The 19506-nt window shown below is 35.7% G+C and overlaps 6 protein-coding genes across 6 annotated transcripts; 1 reads left to right on the forward strand and 5 right to left on the reverse strand. All coding sequences in view use genetic code 12, as the record gives it.

Annotated features, from left to right (window-relative positions):
• Positions 1-566: 566 nt before the first annotated feature.
• PVL30_004934 (uncharacterized protein) lies at positions 567-2039 on the reverse strand (the record flags this gene model as incomplete). Its single annotated transcript, XM_001525034.2, has 1 exon — positions 567-2039. One exon carries the CDS (start codon positions 2037-2039, stop codon positions 567-569), a length of 1473 nt encoding a protein of 490 aa, XP_001525084.1.
• Positions 2040-4693: 2654 nt separating this feature from the next.
• GIT3 (glycerophosphoinositol permease) lies at positions 4694-6358 on the reverse strand (the record flags this gene model as incomplete). Its single annotated transcript, XM_001525035.2, has 1 exon — positions 4694-6358. One exon carries the CDS (start codon positions 6356-6358, stop codon positions 4694-4696), a length of 1665 nt encoding a protein of 554 aa, XP_001525085.2.
• Positions 6359-9932: 3574 nt separating this feature from the next.
• GIT2 (glycerophosphoinositol permease) lies at positions 9933-11723 on the reverse strand (the record flags this gene model as incomplete). The annotated part of the gene is made up of 1 exon (XM_001525036.2): positions 9933-11723. The coding sequence occupies one exon, from the start codon at positions 11721-11723 to the stop codon at positions 9933-9935; it is 1791 nt and encodes a 596-aa protein (XP_001525086.2).
• A 2103-nt stretch (positions 11724-13826) lies between these two features.
• URA4 (dihydroorotase) lies at positions 13827-14933 on the reverse strand (the record flags this gene model as incomplete). Its single annotated transcript, XM_001525037.1, has 1 exon — positions 13827-14933. One exon carries the CDS (start codon positions 14931-14933, stop codon positions 13827-13829), a length of 1107 nt encoding a protein of 368 aa, XP_001525087.1.
• A 1883-nt stretch (positions 14934-16816) lies between these two features.
• On the forward strand, positions 16817-17263 carry DIB1 (U4/U6-U5 snRNP complex subunit dib1; the record flags this gene model as incomplete). Its single annotated transcript, XM_001525039.2, has 1 exon — positions 16817-17263. One exon carries the CDS (start codon positions 16817-16819, stop codon positions 17261-17263), a length of 447 nt encoding a protein of 148 aa, XP_001525089.1.
• A 334-nt stretch (positions 17264-17597) lies between these two features.
• On the reverse strand, positions 17598-18233 carry TFS1 (carboxypeptidase Y inhibitor; the record flags this gene model as incomplete). Its single annotated transcript, XM_001525040.2, has 1 exon — positions 17598-18233. One exon carries the CDS (start codon positions 18231-18233, stop codon positions 17598-17600), a length of 636 nt encoding a protein of 211 aa, XP_001525090.2.
• Positions 18234-19506: the final 1273 nt, after the last annotated feature.

A 19506-nucleotide genomic window follows, 5' to 3' on the forward strand; every position in this document is an offset into this window, starting at 1 on the left:
AGCAGAGGGCTTGTAGTGGGGAAGGTGGTTTTTGTATTGTGGCCTCCTAGTCGATTTGGTACAGAGTTGAATCACGTCTAAGAGGTAAAAAGATGGTGCTGATGAGCCTGTGAGGAACAGGAAATGAGAACTAAAGGGGGTGGAGGGGAAGGAAGGAAGATAGGACAAGATACGAAGTATGAAGTACAGATTGCAAGTTACAAGTTCTAAGAGAGTAAAGGTCAGTCACTGTGCTTGTTCATAAATTGATAATAGGATACAAAAACTTGGAATAAATAGAGATGCAAATTTTTTGCAATAGACTACAATGCCTTTTTTATTTTATTGGTTTGAGGGTCATGTCAATCTGTATTTAAAACTATTTTGTTAATTTAACAATACTCTGGTGTTTTCAACGCACTAGTTCCCAGCTCATACATATACATATACATATATATATATATATATATATATATATATGGTTTAAACTTGGTTTGTTCCTTCTACTAATATACTCCAATTCCTAAACAGTTTATTGGTTTCTGTTTTTGTTTTTGTTGTTTTTTTTTGCAATTCAATTGTAATTATTATCTCCCTTTTCTGGCTTCAGCATAATGCAAAATTGCAATTGGAAGGAATGCCAACGCAACCATCAATATCGCCATAACCGAGTATGCCCATGTAAAGCCCAAAGCGATAAACATGGGTGGAAACCATAAAGTACCCAAAAATGCCAACGTTTGTCTACAAAACGAGACAAACAATATAATGTCACTGGCCATTGGTGGATCAACTGTGATACAATAAGCAATCAATGGTGATGTCATCACTTGTAAACCAAATGCACAAATGGCCAACCCAATCAAGGGAGTGATGTTATACGTGGTGATCTTGTCAATTTGTACACCAAATACAATGATACCAATCACAGAAGTTGCGAATCCCGGGTATGTTACCCAGAGGCGTAATGAGTTGCCCCTTTTATTCTTCGATCCCCATGCTTGAAATTTATCAGATAAGTATCCACCAACCTCGCCGATAAGTGTACCAATTAACAATCCAAGAAATTGTAAACCCAATGCCTGAGGACCCATACCAAATTTAACATACATGACTTCGGGGATTTCAACATTAGTGGCAATATTGTCGTGGGTGAATACTATGGCGTATGCTACAGTAGCGATGAATATTCTATAATTGGTGAAATAGATGAATGGTTTCAAAATGGTTTTGAAGTCAAGTCTAAATTCTGGAATGATGGACCGAAACTTTACGAGTTGCTTAAATCTGTTGGTTTCATTCTTGGTGAGGTCATCATAGTTGAATAATGTCTCTTTACCAAATAACAAGTAACCAACAACCTGTGCGGCATTAATCGCAGTAAAAATATAGTAAACAATTTGAACTGATTCACGTTGGGCAACAAACCCCATGAATAACGCACCAGCCATTGTACCCAAGTTGACAGACATGGCCCATACACCGCTCATTACACCACGCTGGTGACTAAATGTCAATTCGTTAACAACTGCACCGCCGACCGCCAAACCTGGTGAAATAAATACGGCTTGCAATGATCTCATAGCCATCATCATTCCAAAAGAGGTGCTATATGCGCCACCAAGATTAAACATTGCCGATCCAAGAACCGACAAGATTAACAATTGCCGTTTACCGAATTTCTGCATAAATGGAACCCAGAATAATGGGAATGCACCGATAAAGAGGATTTGCAAACCAACCAAGTAACTTGCCTTTGCAGTAGTGATTTGAAATTGAGCGGAAAGCACTCCAATCAAGGGCACTAAACCAGAGGCACAGAATGTGGACATGAACCCATGGAATGCAACCATGCCCAATTGTAAATACTTCATTGCGTTAGACCAATTCAATGGGTCATCATCATTCATGGAAGGAATAGGTTCCAATTCAAAAGTACCATGTTTCGAGATGAGGTATTGCTTATGTTCCTCAGTGAGTAATGATGTGGGAGATTCAACATTATCGCTGGATGTAAGAGAATTTGTTTGAGAATCAATTTGTTTTTCGATAGCGGACATTATTGTGTGGAGTATATATCTTTATAGCGGAAAATGTGTCGAAAGTGATGATTTATTTGCGGTGGTATCCCAAAAAATACAACAAAACAAATTAAAGAAAAAAAAAACAAAAAGCAAACAAACTGAGATCCAGATGGTTTCTTTATATAGCCTGGATAAAGCCTGTCAATTGAAGAGAGGGGGGGAACTGTTTCTAGTGGATTTCCCAATTGTATATTGGCAATATATTTTACCGCTCTTTTGATCCACTAAACAAAAAAAATTGTGGAGAAAATAAATCTAACAAGCAAAGAACAACCTCAAATTGACTTTTGATTCCACGAGTTTTTTTCGACTATTTCCGTCTTCTATTACTGTTATTCTATAATAACCAAAATAATGATAATTCTAGTGCTAAATGATGGTGATGATAACAATTATTATAATTATAGTTTTTATTATAATTCTTATTATAATTATTGTTATTAGTTATTATAATTGTTATTACAATTATTAGTTGAAAACTCGGAAAAACAAAGGAAAAAGAGTGCAACGTAATGGCGAATTGGATGGTTTGGTATAATCAATATTCTCTTTTATGGTAATGATGACGATGTTGTATTTTCTTTTTCATTCATTCTGTAATTATCTCTTGTTCAAGTACAATTTAATTATTGCAAATCCGAAAATAAAATACTGATATGAAGCGTGCAACAAAGTCGGATTTGAAATGAGATGAGCTAATGTAATAGTAAAAGTAATAGTATTGTCGAGGAATCAAAGCCAAAAATCAAAAAAAAGTCGAAAACAAAGTAAAGACTTTGACAAGAATTGTTGAGGATTGATGGCGTTTAATGATGAAGCTGTCGGTAACAGGTATTTGATTGAAATGAATGATTGAAAAGTGGGGAAAAAATGGAGAAACTTGAGATGATGACGATGGCGGGGTGTGTAAGGTAGGGGGAAAGGTAGGGGAGAAGGCAAGAAGAAAAGGATATATATGCCAAAAAATTAGGATGAAATTTTTTATTTTAGCAAACGGAACAAGTTCTTCTTATATGAAGATTAGTCAAAGCTGATAAGACTAGGTTTGCCAGTGGATGGTTGATATTTTTCCTATTAATTTGTTGATTCAAGGCACAATATGAGTGTTGATCCCAGGAATTAAAATTAAAAATTAGGATGAAAAAAAAAGAAAGAAAAAAATATGTTTATAGCTGAAACTAGATGTAAATGGTTAAAAAGAAAGATTAAATGGGTTGGTCTGTACACTAGTGGGATCTGCACTAATCTGTATGTGAATCTTTTTCTCCAGTGTCCTTAATTTTTCATCCTCGTTGAAATTGTAATCTCCACTGCTATTGTCTACATAATTATGATCATGATCATCATCATCAGTAGCAGCAGCAGCAGCAGTAGCAGCAGTAGCATCACCGTATCATTGTAACCCAATTTGTACTTCTAGTCGTCTTCACCTAAATGTGTTTTGTGCTGAAAGCAAAAAAAATAAATAAAAAATAATGGAGATTAGATTCAACGGTATTGCTTGGCAAAAGAATTTTTAGTTTATTGGTGACAAACAAATTGAAAATAAAAAAATAAAATAAAAAAATAAAAAACACTAAAAGAAAAAAAGGGAAAATAAGAATCCAGTTGATGCGCTTCCTTTAACTTCTGTGTGAGAGATCTATGTTTAAGTGTGAAAGAAACGACCAACACTTTAAATTGGTTTTATCTTGCACACTGTTTGTTGTAAACTCTGGAAAAACAGAACTTCCTAAGTAATTATTGTAACACTATGACAGTTAATGACGATGTTGACAAAAAGGAAGTTGAAACAAATTGGTTTTGGCGTATTTCATGAGAAAAGTAAAGAAGAAGAAAAAGAAAAAAAGTGGGTGGATGGGATATTTGGTTGTAAAAAAAAAATAAGAGTAGAAGAAAAGTCAGACTTAGGCGTAGTTGCCGTAAAAAATGTTTAACAATTAAATCTACGCGTATTTCCAATTGTGAGGAAGATTGGTGAAGTTGGTGGGGGAAGGGAGAGTGAGAGTGAGAGACACACAAAAAAAAAACAATTATATCCCAATCTATTCTAAGTAACCGTCAGTACAGATACGATAAGGAGAGTGAGGCAGATGTAAAAAAAGCTTTGATCCATAGCATGTGATAAAGATTGTAAAGTACTCAACATCTTAAAAAAGATACTTGTCAATGTTCTTGCTTAGTGGACCAGTGTAGTACAACAATATATAAGTAAATTATATTCAGTCTTTATCGAGACAATAGCCAATTATAACTTCACATACATTTTGTGTATAATTTTGCACTAAACTGAGCAAAAAAAATATAAAAAGTTATTCAAAATTTATCTAAAAGTTATTAAAAATTATATATATCTATATATACTGTATTGATTACATTTACACCGTCTCTAATTACTATTCTATACTAATCAAAACGACAACAAGAAGGGAAATTGAAAAATTGAAAATTGAAGAATATAAATGAAAATGAGAGAAAAAGAGAAGAGAAAGAGAAGAAACAGAGAAGGGAAAAGAAAAGGGAAATAGTCAACTCCTCTATCAGCATACATCCTTGTTCAACCCATCCTTCCTCTCTTTCCCTCATATAAAAAAAAGTGCAAGAGATTAATCACCTCTTATGCAATCCTCTTACATCGACTTGTGTTCGACATTGTAGTCTTCAGTCTTTGGTCCTTCCAAGGATTCTCCACTCTCATCAGTTGCAGCAGTGACACCATCGCTTCCATGTTCATTAACAACACCTGGCTCTCCCAATAATGCAGTATCAAACCCATTGGCTTTCAAATAATTGACAAAGTCGGCATCCTCCCTATTGATGGCATCTTGTCCAACAAATGGCAAGAAAAATAATGCCAACGAGGCACTAAGCATACACAATGCAGAACTGATATAAAAGGGAACCTGTAATGTCAATTGCTCATCGTATGCATAGTGCTTTTGGATGGCTGGGAATACCCAGGTACCAACAAAGGCACCAATCTTACCAATGGCGGCTGCAATACCATAGTATTGACCACGGATTGCCGTTGCAGAAGTTTTAGCTGCAAGAAGACCAATATTGTTACCAGGACCAAATTCACCAAATGTGGAAAAAATACCAAAAGTCACCACAAACCCAGCAATGTGCTTCTTCAAGTCATTGAGTCTTGCAGACATGGCAAACCCAATTATACCTTGACAGCCAACACCAATGGCCAATGTAAGTCTTGGACCAATGTAATCAGCAGAAAGTGCACCAAGGAATGCACCGGGCAAGTAAAACAAGTTGAAAACAACTGACCAACCCCATTGTTTCCAAATAGGAGCGTCGGGAATGATTTCACTAATGATGATAGTATTGAATGAACCAAATGAGTAGGCAGAAAAGTCGTATATAAACCAAATAAGGGAAACAATGGTTAATCTAAACCAGTAAAACTTGACAATCAACCACCATGGATAATCTCTATACCTCACCAGTTTCATGTGCAACTTGTTAAATGATTTGGAATCCTTCATTTTCAAACGAATGAGAAACAAGGATAATGGTGGAATAACACCAAGACCAATGGTTAATCTCCACAATGCCCTCAAGTGTTTCTCAGTAAAGATCCAAATAAGCACAAATGGGACAAATGCAGAAACAACAAAACCGAAATCAATCATAAAATTGGTGAACCAACTGAAATATCTGTTTCTGTGGCCAGCGGGCAATTGATTAGCAAACTCAGAGGCAATAACAGATGAGGTGGGGTACTCTGCACCAATGGCAACTCCTAAAAAGAATCTCCATACGGTTAAACATGCAAAAAAGCCTTGGGTGGTTTTACCCCATGAACCAACGGCACATAGCAAAGTGAATACAATCAACATGATATTTGCAGCCATCATACCTCCTTTTCTTGCAATACGATCCGAGATGTAGCCAAAACTCAATTGACCAACAACGGTACCTACAAACGCTATGGAACCAATATTATTTATTGCATTACTCTTGGAGAACTCATCGCCATAAATTGTTTTTAAACAAAACAACACAGTGGAAATAGAGTTGTTGACATAACCGTCGGAGAATAAACCGGCACCCGAGGCAAATGCAGGCCAAAGGTTCTTGACACGAACTTTTGTTTCAACTACTGAGGATTCATCGTCTTCGGTGATGGGGGAGTGTGGATCTTTCCCAACATCGGGGATTACATCTGTTTCTTCAGAAGCAAGCTGTCCACGGTTCAAGATGGTAATCTCAGATGGGATACGTCTTGCCCAGCCTGTGACTAGCTCATTAAAAGAATGTGGTAAATCTCTTGACGCCATAGTTTATGATGTTTTTTTGTTTTTGTTAGTTATTTATTTTATTTTTTTTTTCTTGGCTAAGTGGGAATTAGGTTGTTTGACAGGAGGGGGTGGTGGTCTGGTCTGGTTGATGAATTTTAGAAGAAAAAAGAAAAAAAAAATAATTTCTTGGAACGGAAGTGGTAGGCGACGATCTTTAACTGTGGTACGTGGATGTAGATGATTTATGAGGATAGTGGAATAAGTATTAGTATAGCAAGTGGGTAGGTTTGCTTTTGATAACCTATGATAGTGTGGTGAAATTGCAAAATTGGAAATTGGAAAGAAAAGAGAAAGATAAGAAGAAGAAGAAGAAGAAGGAAAAGGAGGAAAATAGAGAGTTTGAGACAATACCCCTCTATATATATATTGAGAAAGAGATACGAAATTTTTTTTTTTTTCTTTCTATTTGGTACAAGTAGAGGACATATGCTATTGAGATTTGTTGTAGATGATCATACCTTGTCCTCCCCCCCCTCACTCTATATCTATATCTAATATAATGTAAAATGATGTGCACAGTGCTCTAACAAAGATTACTGCAATTGGGCAACAAAGAGAAATTGAAATCGCTATTCGTTCTCTCTTCTTTTGTGTAAAGCAACATTTAACCCATTATGCACATGCGTGGAAACCAAAAGAAAATTCCTAGACAAAGAGAGAGTTAGAGACAAAGAGAGTTAGAGACAAACAGAGAGACAGTGACAAAGGGAAGCCGTTCCGAAGGTATACCGTGAAGAAGGGAGAAAAGAAAGTAGAGAGAGAGTGTGTTTTTTTTTCCTATTTTTTTTTTTGTTTCTTGTTTCTTGTTTCAATTTCCGTTTTTCCGAAACCTTTGTTCTTTGTAAACCAGGTTGAAAACATCCTTTGTCAGGTAAATGGTGAGTTTCTACACTCAAGCAGAATGAGATTTAAGAGACCCTGATCTTCATGTAGTTTGCTTCTTCTTTTTTCCGCCTGTTATCTTGGCAAGTACCTTTCCTTTTTTTCTTTTGGTATATTTTGACAGCTTTGATAAAAAGTTTTTTATTCTTTTCTTTTGTTTTGTTTTTTTCAAATTTTTCAGTATCAACAATTTACAAGTGAGTGGCCGACGCACTACACCCCCTTCCCTTCGCACACGTGGGTATAATGTGGAATGGTACCCAAAGGTCCAACTAATATTAGTCCCTCATCAATGTTATGAGCAAAGTGTAGTGCAGTGCAGTGCAGTGCACTTGCTTTCAAAAACTGTAGAGTTGCATACCAATTGTCTATGATATTTATTCATATTTATTAGTTTTTGTTCATCTGTTTTTTTTTTTTGTTTTATTCTTTTCCCATGCTATTGTTCTGCTTCTTTATATCTGCACTTTAACATCCTGTGCAACCTGCAATTTAAATTCCTTTTCTTCTCTTTGGTTGTGAAGGATATATGGGCAAATTAGGCAAAATAGGCAAAAAAGAGCAAAGATGAGGAGAAATTGGAAATTGGTGCACGTGAGAGATAAGAAAGTCATGCCGTGTGTCAAGAGCAAAGACAATAAAGATTATTGAAGTTTCTCTTTCCTTTCCTTTCCTTTCCCTTTTTTTTTTTTTTTAAATTTGTTTATCAATTTCTTGTTCAAGAAGCAAGGTATGTTTTTGATAAGGATGGTTGGTAGTAATAAAGAGTATGCTGAAGTGAGTTGTTTGGTGACAATAAACTGGATCTCTTTTCATTTCATTTCCCACTTTTTTATTCCTATACCAGAATAAAAAAACAAACTCGTAAATATTGTTAATCTCAAATATTTACAATAGATGAAAACCATTACTTAAAAGAAAAATCAAGAACCAAAGAATTTTAAATCGATTCAACTTTTCCATTTCCTTTTCTTAAACTAAAAATTAATGGTTAGTTGGCTACTCTAACTTTCGCTTAGTTTCATCTTTTTTCTTCCCTTTATTCTCTCAAGGTCTCTGTTCATTTATATTTCCCATGTTCATAATCAAACTACAAGAATAATAATAATGAGCTAGCAAGATATACATGGGTTGGCTACTTTGATAAAAAAGGGGACAGAAAAGCGCAATAGCGCATTACAATATTAAAGCATTGGATTGACACGGTGATGGAGCTATCGAGCTACAGTGTTTGGTATTGAAATGGTTTGCTTTAATTAAAATGAGGGGGTTATTTGGATATAAAGAGGCTGGTTTTTTTTTCACCTTTAATTTACTTTTTTTTTTTCTTACTTTTTTGCACCTAAAGGCATTTCATTAGTCGAAAACGTGGGACTCTTTACCACACAGAGATATACACATACACAGACACACAAACTACAAAGTTTAAAAACAGAAAGGGGAGATTGGTAATCAAATATGAGCCACCAACTAGTGCTTCTGACTTTAGAAGTTTTTTGACAAACCTGTCCTATGCTTTGCTATTTCATTTTCTTTCCAAATCCCTTTCCAAAGTTTTCAAATTTTTCACCTTGAGAAACAGTTAATCTCAGCTTGGATATCAAATTAGTGAAAGATCTTTACAACAATGAAAACTGTGAAGGTATAAATGCGTGTTTTCTCAGCTTAAAAAAGTGTCGCTCTGAGAAAAGACCCACGAGGGGGGGGGGGGGGGGAGAGTCCCCTTATTTCATACTACCATTGCTTCACGGTTATATTATGATTGAATTTATTTTAGGTTTCTTTTTTAAAATAAAATAAAGAGATAAAATTAATATTCTTTAGGAAGCAAAAAAATAAAGAGAGTTTAGCCAATTGGTTTTGAGCTTTATTGTTCAATCTAATTTAACTCTGCATAGAGTGGTTTATAACACTGTATTTCGCTTACTTAATTGTTTTGTTAACAAATGTTCATACTTAAGTTGTTCTTTCTTTCTTTTTTTTTTCCAACTTGTTCTTTTTTTTTGGTCTTTCTCCAGGTAATAACAAGAGAAGAATATTCTTACAATCAATCTCAATGCTCATTCTTTCATCACGGTCCGTCATTCCAATAGATACACAGTGGTTAGAGTAAAGTTTGGAGAAATAATGTGGGAAAGGATAATGGATTTTAAGAATAGATAGTATATAGTATCCATTATTAAACCCGAGAGGAAAAAAAAGAGAAACATACTGTTGATCTAAGTCCGATAAGAGAAGCTTTTATCCCTTGACGTCAAAACCGCCAATCCCATTAATCTAGGAAAGTTTCTAAAACTTTAAAATACCGAAATAAACAAACCTTTGCTTATAGAAATAATCAACTACCTAACTCAAACGTACAAAAGAATAAAAAAGTAAAAAAAAAAACTTACCCATAACCCCAAGTAGTTTAAGAATATATAAGTGTAAATCTTAATGAAAGTTTTCTTTGTTTTGTTTTATAAAAAAAGAAAGGTCAAAAATCAAAAAATCAAAAAATCAAAAAAAATAAATGTAACAAATTCACATTCTAAATATGGTTTAAGGAGGTTGTATTTTCTTTTTTCTTTTTAATTTTGAAAAAACCAAATCACCTTGAAGCAACATCGCTTGAAAGAAAAAAAAAAAAATTGAACTGAAGTGAAGTAGTTAAAATCTACTATCCAAATTCTTATGCCTCTTTTTCCAGTTGCAAAATATCCTTACCCTTTTCACTTAATGCACTATTATCCTTCTCCACTTCAACAACGCTAGCAACTTCACTTTTTCGATACTGACTCAAATCTCCTTCACTCATATTTTCACCTCCACCAAGTTGCGCAACATCAAACCCATGACTTTTCAAATATTGCACAAAGTCCACATCCTCTCTATTGATTGCATCTTGTCCTACATGAGGACAAAGGAAAAAAGTTAAACATGCTGAGAAGAGGCAAAGGGAAGCACTAATGTAAAATGGAACTTGGAGTTCCAAATCGGGGTTTTCGGGGTCATGGTATTTCCTTTGAATAGCTGGGAAAATCCACGTGCCAACAAATGCACCAATCTTACCCACAGCAGCTGCAATGCCATAATATTGACCTCGAATGGGAGTAGCCGAGGTCTTGGACGCCAAAAGACCAATATTATCACCAGGTCCAAACTCACCCAAACTGGTAAATATACCAAATACTACAGTAAAGCCTGCAATATTCTTGCGCAATCCATTGAGACAAGCACTCATAATCATACCAATCACACCTTGCAACCCAACACCCAACGCCAATGTAAGTCTTGGACCAATATAATCAGCAGAGATGGCACCAAGAAACCCACCAGGGATATAAAACAAGTTGAACACCACGGACCAGCCCCATTGTTGCCATATGGGCGCATCGGGAATGATTTGACCCATAATTATGGTATTAAAAGTACCAAAAGAATAGACTGAGAAATTGTAAATAAACCAAATAAGAGAAACAATGGTTAATCTAAACCAGTAAAACTTGACAATCAACCACCATGGATAATCTCTATACCTCACCTGTTTCATATGCAACTTGCTAAACGAAGCTGAGTCTTTGATCTTGAGTCTCATAAAGAATAAAGAGAATGGAATAACTGCACCAAGACCAATAGTGACTCTCCACAATGCCCTTAAATGATTTTCGGTAAAGATCCAGATAAGCACAAATGGGACAAATGCAGAAACAACGAAACCGAAATCAATCATAAAATTCGTGAACCAGATAAAGTACCTATTTCTTTTACCCGCTGGCAATTGATTAGCAAACTCAGAGGCAATAACAGACGAGGTGGGGTACTCTGCACCAATGGCGACTCCTAAAAAGAATCTCCAAACGGTTAAACATGCAAAGAAGCCTTGGGTGGTTTTACCCCATGAACCAACGGCACATAGCAAAGTGAATACAATCAACATGATATTTGCAGCCATCATACCGCCTTTTCTTGCAATACGATCCGAGATGTAGCCAAAACTTAATTGACCAACAACTGTACCAACGAATCCAATAGATCCAATATTATTTATTGCATTACTCTTGGAGAACTCATCGCCGTAAATCAAGCTCAAGCATGCCAAAACAATACCAATAGAGTTGTTGACGTACCCATCGGCAAAGAGACCTGCACCCGAGGCAAACGCAGCCCAAAGGTTTTGCATCTTGACCTTGTGTGGTGATTTGCGAGTAGCTGAAGTGTTGGTATCAACGGACCTAGTGCCAGATTCCTCCTCATCATCCTCATCATCATCATCACGATTACCATTGGTAGCATTTATAATGGAGTGCGTACTGGAGTTGGTAAAAGACTCTTTACCATCTTGGGAGAGGTATGTGTCCGGCTGGAAATCGTCTTGAAGAAGCTGTTGTTTCGACTTGTTGATGATTATTTCGCTCTTGACATTCTTGTACCATTGAGTCGAGAATTCCTTAAATGAATGAGGCAAGTCCCTTGAAGCCATTCTCTTTTTCCTTTTTCCTTTTTTCTATGCTTCTTTACTTAATTCACCTTTGAAAATGAAAAAAATTGGTAGAATTTGTAGTTGAAGACCTTTTCTTATAAAGGGAAGTAAAGTGGAAAGTATAAAAAATGGGTTTGGAGGTAATTAAAATTGGGAAATTATTCGAGGTTTTTATGTAAAACTATGCATGAGCTTGGAAGTAAAATAGGGAAGGAAATGAGATGCGGGGGGAGGGAGGGACGGCGTGAAAAGGATGCACTATTTCAAAAGAAAATTGCCAATAGCTGACGAGCAAGACTTTATTGGAAATGCTCATCTAAGATTTGTGGGGGAATGGATGTTATGAAAACTAAGAGGGCACAATCATAGGTTTGTGTTCGTCTTTGTTTGGGCGTGTGCTAGTGTGAACGGCAGAAGTGAACTGCAAAAATTTTCTTCTACGGCTGATCTCTATGCATTGCCATATGTATTGCTTTTCTGAATGTTTTCATTTAGCATCGTTGACATCCATGTTCAATGTGTTTGTTTGTTTGTTTGTTTGTTTGGTGGCATGTGATATGCAAGCTGATTTGGCCAAGTTGCATTACCCGAGTTTAGTTCTAGCTTTGTTTCTTTGTCACATTTTATGTCACCTTTTCACTTTACACTAAAATTTTTGGTTTTTTTTTTCTTGGACAAATTTTATATGTCACTTTTTCTCGGGTATTTCAGTAAGCATAAACTAGTGCAATATATTTGCAAAATTACTGAGGAAGAGTGGCTAAAACAGAGCAATAGAGAAAGAGAGGTAGAACTTTTTCTTTTTTCTTGGAGAAATACCGAAAGAACAGGATGAATGGAAAAGGTGATGTTTCAACTTGTTTTTTCCTATTTCTTTTTCTTTTTCTTTTTCTTTTTACTAGGTGGGGGGGGGAGGGTCAGAAGCGGGTGGTCTTTAAAAATTCCAATTTCAATTAATATATTTTTTCTAAAATAAAAATAAAAAGCAATGGTTGTGGTTAAGAATTGAAGTTTGCAGAATCAAAACAGACTCGATGTATTGAATAGTGGGATTTATGTGCAATCCTATACGAAGTAATTAGCAATAAATTTTGATACTATGGTAAATTTAACGAAGCAAGTTGTAGAAAAAAATAAATTTAAAATAGGCTTCGGTAACAATTACCCGCACTCAATTACGTTCTTTCGCCCCACCTCGCCCCCGCGCTGTTTGACGGCCTTTGTTTCCACGTTTTGTTTACTCGCTCTCCGCCCCATTCCTAATCATCAACAGCAGTACTTTCTTCACTCCAAGTCTAACTACTCCAATTCTGATACCCACCTCATTCACCACTACGAACAAATATATCACGTGAGAGCTAATATATATTTGAGAATGCAAGAAAGAAGAAGTTTCAAGATACAAACAACTAATCAATCCTCAAGCATTCAGAACTTGATAGAACAATTTGTGAGGTAATAATTCCTAATCAGTGATAAGGACCAACATCAATTATTAGTATTTAGATTTATATTCAAGGAAAAAATCAACAACAATACCGTAAACAACGAATATAATTAGTTCTCTATTCAATATATAAACACTGCTTAAATAGTTTAGAGTGTGTGGCGAGATAGACTATTAGACAAAGATTTGAACAAAATGAAAGTAAAATTTGTAAACACATCTCTAGATCAATGGAAACGATATTTTAAGAGACAAGTGAGGCAAGAAACATTATAAACGGCTTGGGTAACTCATTTTGTGTAAACATTATTCACAACAACTCAAGGTAATACAAAACTATTAACCAGATGAAAAAAAAAAAAAAACTACACGGCTGAACATAATGTATGTGTATATGAATATACACATATTAAAGGGAGAGTGTATATCTTTTTAGCTATTTACAATAGATTCAAATTACACATTCTGTTCCCTTTCTATTTCTTTTTCCTTTTCCTTTTCAGTTTTTTTTTCTAAAAATAAATCAATTCATCGTATACAATCATTCTAAAACTCATTTCATTTCATCCGTTACTTAAAAGTAATAGTGTCCCGCCCCGCCCCCTTCATTCTGCCAAAAAAAAAAAACAAACAATTTACAGGACAATAATACTTTTTCAATTCTTTCTCCATTCGACAGCGTATTTCAATTCTTCACCGGCTTTGAATGGCACAACATCAACATCACCATTTCCAATGACTTCAGGAACTTGGTTTTTCCTCTCAACTAGCCAGCACGATTCATGAGCATGTTTATCCAAAATCTCCTTTTTCAATCCATAAAACTTGATTCCATTCTCGCCAATAAATTTCTTCAAGTTTTCCAACTTGCCTTGCTTATCAAAAATCTCAGCAACATAGCCAACAGCATTTGACTGCGTATAAACTCCAGCACACACTCCAACATGTACTTGCTTTTTGTGGATGGGGTGTGGTGCTGAATCTGAGCCGAAAAAGAACCATGGCTCACCACTTGTGGCCGCGTCAACTAATGCCCTACGGTCCTTTTGAAACTTGGCCACTGGTTTACAGAAATTGATTGGATTACCTGCCCAGTTGTCAATGATCAAATAAAGATGGTGTGCAGTGATGGTTGCTGCAATGGTTATTTCGTTGCTAGTCTCACCGTTTGAGCTATTTTTTGTAAGATTGAGTTCACGCACCAAGTCAATAGCTTCATGAGTGGTACAATGCTCCAAAATGATTTTGAGTTTGGGGAAATCAGCATGGAGTTTACGCAATGCTGGAAGGAATTTGGGCTCAGCATTTATAACATTTATATCGTCTCCATCTTCATCTTCACCACCACCTGGCTTCTCACCATGCAAATTAAGAACAAGTCCCAACTCTTGCATCTTGCTGAAAATAGGGTAAAAAGAACTAAAGTCATTTGGATCAACGCCAAATTTGGAATTTGTTGTCACACCAGCAGGATAACATTTGATTCCATGGATAATGTCTTTGCATGACTCTAGTAATTCTGGCGTAAGTTCTTTACACAAGTATAACGACATAAGAAATGTAGTATCTGGGGCCAAGGATTGCAACTGTGCATGATACGATTCTACTTGCTCCTTTGTAGTGACTGGAGGAACAAGGTTGGGCATAACGTAACATATGGAGACACCACCCGAGTGCACAGTTGGGGTAATAAGTTTGCACATTGCCCCATCTCTCAAGTGGACGTGCATATCTGCTGTAGTTCCCAAGTTGATTTCAGTCATTGTAATAGGTAGTTCCAGTTGCTCGTTATAGTCAAGGTGGTGATGGGAATAGTAGTGATGTATTTGATTCTGAGGTTATGCTATAAAGAATTAATCAAGTTTTCTTTTGAAACTTATCTGAAAAATTTTGACCCTTTTCGAGGAATTTTTTTTTTCTTTATTTTTTATTTTTTTTCAAATTTATTTTTTTTAAAAAATTTCTTTTTGTACGTTCTATATTTAAACCTTCTCCATATTTCAAACAAACTGGAGAACATTTATACCAAATGGATTTAGAGTAAAATACATTGTAATTGGCAATGATGATAATTAGAAAAGAGATATATTACTTCAAATTCTATGAAGAACAAAACATAAAGCAAACAATCGTATATTTAAAGCAGTTAAAGGATATACAACGAAATATAACTATACTCGACCCTTTCAACTTCGAAGCAAAATAATAAAACCGAAAGTAAAATTGATTAAATAGATCAATAAAAAAATAAATAAATAAATAAAAAAATAAAAAAATAAATAAAAAAACACACCGAAACATATTTTCACGCTTACTCACACCACCTCAGTTCAACTCCAATATACCCAACTTTTGAGTCAATTACTTAGCTCAACTTACTTCACTGTGTGTTGGGTATTTTCTGATTTCTTCAATATCTCAATTTATATTTATTTGAAATCACTACTTCTCCTTAGATTCCACTATCAATGACACTTTTGATCGAGCTGGGGTCGGGTCCAACAACTTTATCAATCAATTTACCCTTTTTGAAAAACAAAGTGGTTGGAATCAGATTGACAGAATAGTCACTGGCCAATTCCATATCTTTCTCAATATTACACTTGTAAAATTTAACCTTCTTACTCTGATTTTCATACAAGGACGAATACTCGTCCAACTTGTCATTCATGTCGGTGCAATGCGTGCAGTCGTCGAAAAAATCAAGAACAATCATGTCACTAGAGTTTTGAAGTGCTGAAGTGAATTGTTGTTTGGAACTAATGTGTTCAATCATTTTCGTGGAATAAAATTTAACTGGGGAAGTAGTATCTGTAGGTTTTCGTGATGATGGTGATGGTAGTGATAATGTTGATGATAATGTTGAAGGAATATAGTAGAGATACTGGATGGATTTTATATCGACTGGAATTGAGAATTGAATCTATAATTAACAAAAGAGATTGTAAAAAGATGCAAGGCAATTAAGGATAGAGTGGAAACAGGTAAATACATAATTGAAGCACACTCATGTATCATCTTTAATAGTTTGTTGAGGTGGTATGGGCCATGAATTGTTCAAGATCATTAGTTAGCCGTGATCGATACAACCTTTTAATCAATCTCGTGCCCCATTTTCTTTTTCTATCAGAAATATCAGCTTCATCATGCATCCTTGCATTTGTTAGTCTATTGTGCACATTTTTTTTTGTTTTGTTTTCCTTCTATTTAACCCCCCTCTTTAAGAATCAAGTTTGCTTACTTGATGTTGCATTGGATTGAAGTTGTTGACCCACGAAAAAAAAATTCAAAAGGGGTCCACCATTTTAGGTGGTTGCTCCACTATTGTGCGCACATGAAGTGGATTCCGTCGACGGAATTTCATGGACTGGTAAGAATAAGACACTCATCTCGTGCGCACCGCTCCATCAGCACCCCTTTGATCAAGCACGAAGCTGCAGAATTAGAAACATAAGCAATAGCAACAGCAACAGCAATAGCATACGCATCTCCTCCACCACCACCGACAAACAAACAAACAATAAACAGGAGTTAATCATTGCTCTGTCAAACATCTTCCAACTGATTGTCTTTGTTAGAGCAACTAACAGATATAACTTAAAAAAAAAGTCAATAGTCTAGCGCCACAGAATATTTATTCTCGATAATGGGCTCAGTGTTTCTTCCACACTTGAAGACTGCATGGCATGTTGACCAAGCCATTCTTTCAGAAGATGATCGTGTTGTAGTGATACGTTTTGGCCGAGAAGAGGAAACAGAATGCATGATTCTAGACGAAATCCTTTATTCAATCTCGGAAAAGATCAAGAACTTTGGTGTCGTATACTTGGTGAATCTTGATCGTGTTCCAGACTTTAATCAAATGTATGAACTAGACCAAAATCGACGAGAGCCATATACATTGATGTTTTTCTATCGAAATAAACATATGCTAGTTGATTTTGGTACCGGTAACAATAACAAGTTAAATTTTCCCATCTACGACAAGCAAGAGTTGATTGATATTATAGAAACCGTGTATCGTGGTGCAAGAAAGGGCAAGGGATTGGTGATGAGTCCCAAGGACTATAGTCGAGTAGCAAAAAATATATAGATAATTAAAGGCAAGTTTTGCGTAATCTAGTGAAATACATAGATGAAAGCAAAAAAAATAACAAATAGAAAGAACAAAAATACCCATAATCGTAGAGAATTGTAAAACAAAAAAGATCGAAGTTGTTAGCAACTTTTTAAACCTGTATAAAAATGTATAAAAATGTATAAATTTTTTTTTTTAGAAAACTATAGAAAACTGTATAATAAATCAAAAAAAAAACAGAAGCTATCTGATACGAGCTGATCAATTCTCCCGTTTCTCTCTATTGTGTAGCATTTAAAAGCACAATGCATTCCACCTGCACTTCCAGCTAAACATTCATTCTATTAGTTTATGGGTCCTCATTTTGAGAGTAGTAAAAGTTAACAGCCAACAATTTGGAGTTTGGTGCTGCTTTCTTAATCCAGTCTCTAACACCAGAACCTGGAACATCGGTACCCCAGTTTCTTCTATCCTTTGGAGCTTCTGGCTTCTCAACATCTGGGTCTTGTTTGTACAATAAGAATACATATCTGTGCTTACCAGTCTTTGGTGGTGGACCTGGGCCAACGTATGGGAACAACTCATGGCCATCCTTGGCGTTGATGAAATGGCTAATACTGGCTTCACCACTTTCAGTCTTTGTATCTGGTAATTTCAAGTCAGTGACCAACCAGTGCAAGTATTCCGACCACTTGTGGTCAGTTCTTGATGGCGCATCTGGATCGGTAAAGACCAAAATAAATTTGTCGTCTGGACTGATGCTTTCAATCTTGCCGTCCTCTGTTGGCGAGTTCAAGGTCAATTGTATCTTTGGTGGCTCTTGAGTCGAGGCTTTAGCTAAAGTGTTACCCAAGGTGACCAATTCAGTGGGGCCGTATTCAATGGATAACAAACCTTGAGTCTCAAACTCGTCAATGACATCGGGAATGATTTCATTTTTGGTGTATGATTCATCCAAGGATTGTGAAATAGTGATTAAAGTCATTTTGGAATTTCTATGCAGAGACGTATTAGAATTAACAAAGTGTGGTGTGTATATGCTAGTACGAAACTGTGGCTGTGATAAGTAAGTGAGATTTCTCTTTAAGGAAAAGTCAATTGGATGGGATCTATGTGATGATTGTTTGAATAGTCTTGAGCAACCTCTTCTAAACATCAGCTTGAAAGGAAAAAGGAAAAAGAAAAGAAGAGGAAAAAGGAAAAAGAAAAGAAGAGGAAAAAGGAAAAAAAAAAAGGAAAAGGGAAAGGAAATGAAGAGGAAAAAGGAAAGGAGAAAAAAAAAAGGAGTTGAGTAAATTGAAATGTAGAAGAAAAAGGTTGGGGATGGCAATTGGTATTTAACTTGCAAAGGTAGGGAGGCTTGTTGGCGAATTGAGTTGGGATTCTCTTTGTCTTCCTTACACACTCGCACTAATTTTATTTTTTTGGGGTTCGATTTCACAGTTATATATGTGGAATGGAATAAAAGTACAAAAGGATAGGACAAATGCTAACACCGAAAAGCAAGAGAGCAAAATAAAAGAAAACAAAGACAAAGAAAAAGCAAAAAGCAAAAATTGAAACCCAAACTGTGGAATTGGGCTCAATTAATTAAGCAACGACTGATCCCGTGTGCAATGTAGTTGAATGAAACCATATAAGTTCTGACCCTTATGTCTATAAATGCTTGGGTGACATGTTCATGTAGCAATTAAAGTCGAAGCAAGGTGATTGAAGAATAAAAAAAAATATATATATTAATAAAGAATTACAAAGACAGCAATTGCTACACAAAACCCAAATGGAGACAAGAAGGAATGGTTATGGACGGCATATCACAATTGATATTGTAAGCTTAGTAATCATTTGCTAAACCTTGGAAGACGACGGGTTTTTTTAAAAAAAGGATGAAACTTTACGAGGTATTGTTGATGATAAGATTGAATGAGATATAACATAAAAATATATAGGAAAGTCCAATTCAATCCACGGCAACGGGAGATCAACGACGTCATTGGATGGGGAATTGATTACCAAGGCAAAAGGAGTGAAAAGCAAGAAGGAAGGAAAAAAAAATGCCGCAACATTAAAATGTCTCAATGTCTGAATGTTTCAATGTCGCACCCAATTTGTATCATGCGCTACCACTTTTGTATACACGACATCTCGTCATGCTTTTGCACCGAACGACACTAAATCCTTCCATTCCACCAAACTTACAAATTAGCGTTAGTGATGGATATAGTTTGAAAGAGTTGGAAAATGTAACGAGGGTCGCA

The sequence above is a fragment of the Lodderomyces elongisporus genome, chromosome 6 (genome assembly GCF_030384665.1).
Source record: "Lodderomyces elongisporus chromosome 6, complete sequence".
Taxonomy (NCBI): Eukaryota; Fungi; Ascomycota; class Pichiomycetes; order Serinales; family Debaryomycetaceae; genus Lodderomyces; species Lodderomyces elongisporus.